Source organism: Melospiza melodia, unplaced genomic scaffold (genome assembly GCF_035770615.1).
Source record: "Melospiza melodia melodia isolate bMelMel2 unplaced genomic scaffold, bMelMel2.pri scaffold_32, whole genome shotgun sequence".
NCBI lineage: Eukaryota > Metazoa > Chordata > Aves > Passeriformes > Passerellidae > Melospiza > Melospiza melodia.
Window position 1 is genome coordinate 1,654,528 of NW_026948638.1, and position 9,898 is coordinate 1,664,425.

The 9,898-nt window shown below is 45.0% G+C and overlaps 1 protein-coding gene across 1 annotated transcript; it reads left to right on the top strand.

Moving 5' to 3' along the window:
* The first annotated feature begins 232 nt into the window (after window positions 1-232).
* Window positions 233-1,165, top strand: LOC134434158 (olfactory receptor 14C36-like). The gene has a single exon (XM_063182841.1). The coding sequence runs from the start codon at window positions 233-235 to the stop codon at window positions 1,163-1,165; it is 933 nt and encodes a 310-aa protein (XP_063038911.1).
* Window positions 1,166-9,898: the final 8,733 nt, after the last annotated feature.

A 9,898-nucleotide genomic window follows, 5' to 3' on the forward strand; every position in this document is an offset into this window, starting at 1 on the left:
GACATTCAGGGATCCCTCTACTCTGGGCAGGGTCTGGTTTATCCCAGGGTGACCTGGGAGTGTGACTGTGCTCTGATTGCAGACAAAGGTTCCCCCCAGAGCAGGAAGGGGGGTGAGTGAGTCCCAGCTATAGGGACTGTCTACAAGGAATGGACCAGGTTTAGCTCCAAGCAGCCTCTCCTGACTTGTCACTGTCCTTTCTCCATGAACAGGTCCCCAGCAGCCTCAGCAAATGTCCAACAGCAGCTCCATCACCCACTTCCTCCTGCTGGCATTGGCAGACACGCGGCAGCTGCAGCTCCTGCACTTCTGCCTCTTGCTGGGCATCTCCCTGGCTGCCCTCCTGGGCAACGGCCTCATCATCAGCGCCGTAGCCTGTGGCCACCACCTGCACACGCCCATGTTCTTCTTCCTGCTCAACCTGGCCCTCAGCGTCCTGGGCTCCATCTGCACCACTGTCCCCAAAGCCATGCACAATTCCCTCTGGGACACCAGGGACATCTCCTACACTGGATGTGCTGCACAGCTCTTTTTTTTTCTGTTCTTCATCTCAGCAGAGTTTTTCCTCCTTACCATCATGTGCTATGACCGCTACGTGTCCATCTGCAAACCCCTGCACTACGGGACCCTCCTGGGCAGCAGAGCTTGTGCCCACATGGCAGCAGCTGCCTGGGCCAGTGCCTTTCTCAATGCTCTGCTGCACACAGTCAATACATTTTCCCTGCCCCTGTGCCATGGCAATGCCCTGGGCCAGTTCTTCTGTGAAATCCCACAGATCCTCAAGCTCTCCTGCTCACAGTCTAAACTGAGGAAACTGGGGCTCATTGTTGGTAGTTCCTGTTTAGGTTTGGGTTGTTTTGTGTTCATTGTTTTCTCCTATGTGCAGATCTTCAGGGTTGTGCTGAGGATCCCCTCTGAGCAGGGACGGCACAAAGCCTTTTCCACCTGCCTCCCTCACCTGGCTGTGATCTCCATGTTCCTCAGCACTATTGTCTTTGCTCACCTGAAGCCCCCCTCAGTCTTGTCTCCATCCCTGGATCTGGCCCTGTCATTTCTGTACTCGGTGGTGCCTCCAGCCCTGAACCCCCTCATCTACGGCCTGAGGAACCAGGAGCTCAAGGCTGCAGTGTGGAGGCTGATGGCTGGATGCATTCAGGAACATTAAAACGCTGGCCAATTTCTGCCAATCACTTCTACTAAAAGACATCTTTCATACTTCTTGTTGCTTTGGTTGTGGTTTGTTCTTTTTTTCCTTTGTATTAGTTTTTCATATTGTCCACAAAGGAATGTCATTGTTTTTGCCATTTCTCATTTTGTTTCTCTCCAACTTCCCTGTGGCCAGAGACTGTGTCAATGAGGGGCCACGCACTTGTGGCTTTAAAGGAACTAAAGGATCTCCCAGCCAAGTTGTTTTGCATAGATGCCCTTTTGTTCCCTTCTCTGGAGCTGCAGCAGCAATGTCTGTGTGCAGAGCTGTGGGCAGATCAGTGTTGGCACAGCAGCTGTGCTGCTGCTGGCCGCACCATTCCTGATCCAGGCCAGGAGCCATTGGCCTTCTTGCCCACCTGGGCACACTGCTGCCTCATGCCCAGCCTGCTGTCCATCAGTCCCTGCAGGTCCCTTTCTGCCTGGCTACTGTCCAGCCATTCTGTCCCCAGCCTGTAGTGCTGCAGGTGTTGTTGTGGCCAAAGTGCAGGACTCGGCACTTGGTCTTCCTAAACCTCACCTTGTTGGATTCACCCCCTAGATCCACCTGTCCAGGTCCCTGTGCAGAGCCCTCCTATGCTCCCACAGAATCAACACTCACACTCAGCTTGGTGTCATCTGCAAAGATGTCCTTGGTTCCATGAGGCCTCTCATTGTCACAATGGCCTCCTTGTTACACCAGGCCCTGCACTGTCACACTGGTCTCCTGGGTTCCATAGGGCCCCAATATTTGACAGTGGACTCCTTGGTTCCATGGGGCTTCACAGTGTCACAATGTTCTCATTGGTGCCACAGTTTCACAGTGGCCCCTTGGTTCCATGGGGCCCCAGAGTGTCACAATGGCCCCATGGTTGTTTTTCAGAGAAAAGAAGAAACCTCACAACTTTGTAAAAGTTGTAAAGCCCGGTATGCTTTTATTACGACGGGTGCCGGACGCAAGTCCCCCAAAAAGGCCTGCATACCTCTGAAGACTTTGAGTCTTCTTTTATCCCCCTTCCAAATGCATATGAATACAGTTTCTCAATAAGTTTATACATATTCATTCCGTGTGACATTTAGCACCAGTTCTTCTTTATCATAGGAATTTCTAAGTCGAGGGCAAATTGACCTTGTGGTGTTTTCTGTTTTTCTTTCTCTGTCTCCTTGCTGTCTCGGCATGCGAGTTTTTCCTTCAGCTTTGGCCTCACAGACTTTTCACCTTTTTTAGACACTTCACCTAATTCAGAATGGATCTTTACTCTGTCTCATCCCCCCCCCTTTCCTAGGAAATAAGTAAATTCTTTTACTTAATGAAAACCTTCACGACAGTAAGTGTCTTTTAGTGCTTCACCATGTACATTTGACACAGAGGTTAGTACAGCCATTCGTTGTAGCATTCTCCAGTTCCAAATTAACAATATAATAGATAATCCTAATCTTATCCCAACTAATATTAGTAAAACTACAATGGGGTGGCACAAGTTATTAAAGATTCCATTTGCAGTTGGTGACCACCCAAAGATCACATCTCACCAGTGATGATCTATATTTTGTTTTATTCTTTGTAGAACTCTGGTTATCTCCTTTGTATCATGTTGGACAGTAATTAAGGTTTTCTTTCCGCTTCCTTGGATTCCTTTCAAGCGTTCCAATAGGTCTTGGTGCTTAATTAATTGTTTTACCAATGTAAGGTTCATCCCGCTAGGGGTAGGTGGTAGTCTGTGATACATTGTGTAATTGCCTTAAATCAGCTGGTGGGATATTACTGGTACCAAATACGAAAAGTAACACCAAATAATCTTAACAAAATTAGAAATACAGAGATTAGAATGGTTTCTACTAGACAGAATAACATCATTGCTATCAATTTGTACAGCAGCACAAGCAGTTCCCAAGCATACACCCTTTTCCAGTATATACGAGCACAGTTCTCTGGTCAGTGACTGGATGAATTTCAAAGTGGCAAATACTCTGTTCAGTGTCCAAACACACATCCTGAGCATTAATAGTATTGCTTTCACAAATGAATCCCATCTGTTCTCTAGTAATGCAGGATTCCAAGTTTACTGTCTGCCACTTTCCATTCATCTTTCGTGCCCACACTCTATGTTCTGGAGGATAGAGTATTGTTTTTTCATGGTTTAATCCTAGAGCAACGATGGGATGGATAACATAAACAGTGGCATTATGTACGGTAAGCACAAAGGCAGTTGCCTCATTAGAAACAGGATCATAGGTGAAATTCACCAAAGTCCACCAGGATTGAAACTTCCTTTCAATATCAATTGCATTATCCCACACAATTTCTTGAATTTCAGCTGGAAAATTACCTTCACCCCTTTCCCATATGATCAGAGCTGCTGTTGCTTGTATCCATAACTGTTATTTTATGCAACTGAAAGCTAAAGACACATTATCTTGAACTATACTAAGTGCTTCTGCTATCAACTTGTGGTCTTGGTCCCTGGCCTTTTCATACTTCCTTACTTTGGCAGTACTTTTGAAATCTGTCACTGGCTAGTTCCTAATGCCAATAGAGATTACTATAAAGGCTGCTTCAATTTTGTTAGGCTACCTGCTGCAGTGGCCAGTTTATTCACCAGTATTTCTGAATCAATTCCATTTAAAACTCCTAATCTTGTCCCTAATATGCCAGTTAGATGTTTGTTATGGGGAACAGGAACTGCTTTCTGTCCATGACCATCCCTCCCTGCCAGAGGGATGTGCTGGGCTCACACTGCAAATTCAGACACACTTCACAAGTGTATCTGACAGAGGTTTAGGTCATACTTGAGGCAGATGTTTGTTCTGAAATGTAGAGACCTCAAGGAATCTCCTTCCCCTCCAAAGCACCTGATTTCCCAGATGTGTGGCAAGCAGGAATGTCTCTCCTGGTCTACAAAACCTCACCCACCTTGCCCCTAGCTTCAGGTCCAAGCCTCAAGTAAATAATGAAGGGGAAGTCTGAGAGAAGAGCCTAAATTCATTGCAGTGCCTCAGAAGAAACTGGGATCAGGTTTCTGCTACTTGAAACACTCAGCACAAAAGTGATGCACAAAATCCTACAGCCTGCTGCTGAGCTCTGAGGGGGAGGGGGGGGTCTCTCTCTACCTCTTTTAAGCAGAATCCAACCGCCTCAGACTGGGACAATCACTGATCCAGATCTCAGTAGGAAAAGGGATAGCTATAAATAAAGAAAATCACCTTCCTTGCTTGGGTTAATTTACCACCTGCAGTTCAGCACCCTTTACCAGCCATTGCCTGAGTGTTCAGCCAACCAGCTTGGAAAATGACCTAGGGAAACTGATTTCTTGGTGTTCCTGGTTTTAGGCACCAGGAGAGCTGGCTCCTTCCTTTCTTGTCCTGAGATATGCCTGTTTTTGTAACCATGTTGTCCAGCCCTCAAAGGAAGTTTTTAGGGAGGAGGAGCAGGCTGGTTGGATTTTTGAGATGTTAATTTGCATTATCAACTCCACACATTTGAGAGACCATTCTGGATTGAATAATAGCTGTTGTTCAGTCACATTCTTTACTATGTTAGGTTCTAGTTTGGAGTTTGGGTAGAGTCTGAACTAGTATGGGGTGTATAAGGCCCTGCTGTGGTAAAAAGTGCAGTGTCCACTTCGAATTCAAATGAAAGTCTGATAGTAATTCAAGCTCAAAGGCAGGTCACTTCTACAGGCTGTATCAAGGTGAAATTACACCAACAGTCTGATTCACTTAGGTTATCACAGACTTCCTGGTGTTCATATACACCAGGGGAGGTTCAGACACTAATTACATCTGGTCTCTCATAAGCTACCCTATTGATGACCTGGCACCCTACTTTGATTTCTTCTCCTCTGATTCCTTGAAGTGTCCACAGTTCCTGTTCCTGCCATTCTTGCTCCTCATATACCTGATTCTCGTGGATGACTACAGTAGATATGTTTAAATCTTTTATCTCAGAAGGTTTTCCTATGGATCCAGTATACTGATTAAATGCCAGGGACCAAGGCCATTCAGCATTGCTTTGAATAGAGCTACTCTCAAGTTCTAAAACTTCAGTTATGATTACACACAATACAATTCTACAAACTAAAATATGAGCTACTCCCGACCGCAATATACTCATTTTGCCCGAGAGAGTTTTAATCTCAGTTCATTGTCTCCTGGCGTCACTCCTTAAGGGGTTTCTGGGCCTTCTTCACCTGAGAGTGATGAATCCAGGCGTCCTGCTCCTTGATTTTGATTGCAGTGAAGGTGGTGAGAAGTACTTGCAGTGGTCTCTCCCACTGTGGTTCCGAAGTCTTAAGTCTCTGTAAGAGACTTAACATATACATCATCCCCAGGCTATCTAACTCCCTGCTCCGAGTTCCAGCCACATGTACTCTGAGCTGTTTGCTTAATGCCACCATGTAGGTGGACATTCTGGACATTCTCTTTGTATTCTATATGGTCTTCTATAAGGCATTCCAAAAGGACTCAGCATTCCTTTAGCTCAGGGTTTAGTTTGAATTTGCAATAGTGCTAGTGGAAGAGCTTGGGCTAGGGTAGATTAACTTCTTGCCCCAGTCTTATTCATTCTCTCCACCTGGCCGCTTGATTGGGGGTGGTATGATGTGTGAAGTTCCTAATCTATGCCCAGATGGCTACTAATCTGTTGCACTATTTTGGAAATGAAATGTGATTCTTTATCTGAGGATATCATGGCTGGAACTCTGAAGTGTGGTATTATTTCTTGTAAAAATAATCTGGTCACCTCTTGAGTTTTGACAGTTCTGGTGGGGAATGTTTCTGGCCACCCTGAAAATGTATCTATGAATACCAGTAAATACTGATACCCCCCTTTCCTTGGGAGTTCTGAAAAGTTGATTTGCCACTGCTGTACAGGCCCATCGCCTCTCCCAGTCTGACCGAGTTTTGGCCAGGGGGTATTTTGGGGTTAGTCTGGAGGCAAGGATCACACTGTCGGCTCACCTTAGTGATAGTGGCATATAAATTCCTGACAACGATACAACGATTGTTTCAATCAGATGTGTGTTCTAGAATGCCTGTGGAAATTACTACTTCAAAGTCAATACTTCATTTCAATGCACTCTGTATCACTCGCAGCCTTGGTCATTTTGAGAAAGGAGCCACTCTCTATAAAAGGCTTTTAAGTAGTTAGGCTCTAATGTGTTTTCTAGTGCCCTTCCTTCACTAGTAACCACGAAAATGGGAAGGGATTACTAGCTTTCTTTCAATGGTAGCCCACCCCTTGCAGTTGTACGTCTCTTTTGATTAGTATTATTGTATGATGGCTTAACTTTGAGGAAAATCTGTACCTCACCCTTTGCTGCTTTCTTTGCCTCTCCATCCGCCAGCTCATTTCTTTCCTCCATTTTTAAGCTCACTCTCTGGTGTGCCTTAATATGCTTTTTCAGGTAGCTGAACTGCTTCCAGCATCTGGATTGTCTCTTCTTTCCCTGTGAGGTCAGCAGTCCCCTCTCCTTCCAGATGGCTCCATGTGCATATATGACTCCAAATGCATACCTTGAGTCTGTGTAGATGGTTATTCTCCTCCCTTTTGCCCTTTCCAGGGCACGGGTCAGGGCAATTATCTCAGCCTTCTGCGCGGAGGTACCTGTTGGTAAGGGTCCAGACTCTATTACCTCTCTGCAGGTAGTCACTGTGAACTTTGCAACGTCGCTCTCCTGTCAGTGAACCAGCTCTCTGCATCGTCTGGAGGAGTGTCCTTTAAGTCTGGGTGGCTGGAGTAGGTAGCTTCAATGGTCTCTAGGCAACTATGGTGTACTGCTTCTCCTTGATTCCACAGAAAAAAAAGCTGGGTTGACAATATTAGTCACCACTATCTCTACATCATCTTGCTCTACCCTGATGGCCTGGTATTTCAGAAACCTCTGTGGTGAAAGCCAGTGGCCACCCTTTACTTCCAGTACTGCGACACTGTGTGGGACACTAGCACAGTAATTTTTGTCCCTGGGTAAACTTGCGTGCCTCTTGAATATTCAGCACAACTGCTGCTACAGCTCTGAGGCAACCTGGCCATCCTTTGGCTGTTGCATCTAGCTGCTTAGAAAAGTAAGCAACTGCCCTTCAGTATGGGCCCAAGTCCTGAGCCAATATTCCCAGGGCAATTCCTTGCGTGGAAAAATAGAAAGAATGGTTTACTTACATCTGGAAGTTTCAAAGCTGGAGCCGACATGAGGGCACTCTCTAGCTGGCGAAAGGCCCATGTGGTGTCTTTTGTCCACTGCAGATCTCAGTTTCCATTGGCAATAAGAGCATAGAGGTGTCTGGCGAGCAGTCCATAATTATACACCCACAGCTGGCACTACCCTGCCATGCCTAAGAAGGTTCGGAGTTCTTTCGTTGTCTGGGGTTTCAGGGTTTGGCATAGGGCTTCCCTGCCTTAAAGTCTGCTGCTCAGCACTCACTTCTTACCCCAGGTAGATTACCTTCTGTTCCACTACCTGTGCCTTTTTCTTTGAGACTCTGTGTCCTTGGAGTCCTAGGAAATTCAAAAGGCTTACCGTCCAGACTTCTCTTGCTTCCCTCGTCCGAGTGGCTACTAGAAGACCATCCATGTACTGCAACAGCCTCCTTTCCTCTTGTGGAGCTTCCCGGGACTCTGGGTTTTTGCAAGCTGTTCTCCAATCGGAGTTGGGAATCTTGAAGCCTTCAGGCACACGGACTATGTGAGCTTGAGTTTGAATGCAAAAAATTTCTGGCTGGCTTTGTGGATAGGGAGGCAAAGGAAGGCATCTCTTAGGCCTAAAACAGTGAACCAGGTTAGCTCAGGTGTTAAACAAGTCAGTAAAGTATATGGATTTGCTACCACAGGGTATAAATTCTGTGTTATCTTATTGACAGCCCTTAATCCAGTACTATCAGTTATTGGGCTGATTCCTTCCTTATCTTCCTTTTGAGGGTACTACTCAGTTCTCACTAGTTGTGTTCTTTCCTTAAGCTTGATGCTCATGGGGGAGCATCTTTCAGTCTCCCTGGTACAGCAGAGGCCCATACCCTTGAAAACACTTATTTCATTATTCTAATATCTCCTTACTAATGTCTTTAATTTCAGTGTCTGTTAATGTTAAGCCTAACTTCTTTATATCATTTGCCTCCAGAGTAACCTTTCTCATTTGAGAATGTTTAGCAAATTGAGCGAACTGTACAAAAGCTTTTAGGTACACATAGTACACATGTTACTTTAAAGGTTTGCACAAGTAAGCCTTCTCAGACTGGCCAGTTGTTCATTCTCCTCACTACAACATAAACATTCTCCACAGGTACTAAAGCTTTATTAAAACTGAATATATAACCCTTGTGTCGACAAAAATTCTTTCCTTTTGGGGAGGTCACCTTTACCCTTCCTCCCTTACCTTGGGAGGAGCTTTTAGCAAATCATATGTACTCATTTTGCAAACTGTGACTGCTTTGCATTTCAGCATGATAATCCTTGCCTGATTTTATAGGTTGCTATCTTATGCTGCATGCTGAACAACATGTTTGATTTGCTTTCTCTTTGCCTTGTTTTCCTTTTTCAAGGACCAAGACCAGAGGGCGGTCTGATCTTACAGTCTCTTTGCCATTCTTGGTGATTTCTTAAAACAAAAAGACATATCAGCATACAAAACCCCATCCCATTTACCTTCCTATTTTAAAACAGTTTTAACTGCAATGAAATATTATAAATCTTTTTATTTTCTGAGCTGCTCTTACTGGCAGCCTTCTCCCAGTGAGCCCCTCTTAAAAGGGGCTAATTTAGGAACCTCTTTGCTCTGGTCAGTTCTCATTATCTCTTTTTCCTTGCCCTGTCTCGCTTCCCCCCAAACTTCTCTTTACAAAGCTTCACAGTAGTTTCTCAGTCTTCCTCCCACACCCCCACACAGATCCAGGTGGCAGGTATCAGATGTGATTTCCCACACACGAGCCTTAAGATCTTAGGTTCTGAATCAGCTTGATCAGAAACCTTTAATTTACACTCGGGGCATGTTCCCTGATGCTCATTAGAACAGCAATACTAGCATTTCTCACAAACACCGCATTGCAGTAATACCCAAGCAGCCTGCCAGCCTCTTGATGCACCAAAGGCTCCCCAGAATTGCCCGCAAAGGCAGGCTATTCCGTTTATTACAGAGAACTCTAAATCCCTACCGCAGGCCGTTCCCAGTCCAGACTTACTATAGTACCAGCTGAAGTCTCATAAACTCATTCATCTCTTCTATCTAAACTCTGTTTTCCAAAATATCAATCTTTTCTAGTTCTCTTCTTGCACAATCTAATTAAGCACTGTGTCTACTTACACTTGTTTTACTGCCTTGCAGAAAGGCTGTGCATGTCACAGCCGGAACTCTGATATGCCCACAGACACAGACACACATACCCCCCCCTTTATCTCAAATTCACTAGAGCCAAGGCTTGAATTGCTGAGGGGGGGAGAATTCTTGGAATTCCTTTAATTCGCTTTATCATAGTTAAGCATAAATCACCATACCATAGTTCTTCTGTGTAAAATGTTACTCTTGTTGCAAACAAAATCTTAAAATCTCCACAAACACCACTATACAATCTGAGAATCAAATTACCACAATGCAGTGGAAGAAAGTCACCACATAAAATCACTGGGAAAGGGCATATCTCTCAAAGTGCCCACTTTTCTCAACACAACACGGCATACCATAATTCAGCATTTACTCTCATCAGTTTTTCCTGGACACAATCAAAA

Excerpts from the sequence above, each read along its gene's own strand:
- LOC134434158 (XM_063182841.1), top strand. The coding sequence starts at position 233 with ATGTCCAACAGCAGCTCCATCACCCACTTCCTCCTGCTGGCATTGGCA.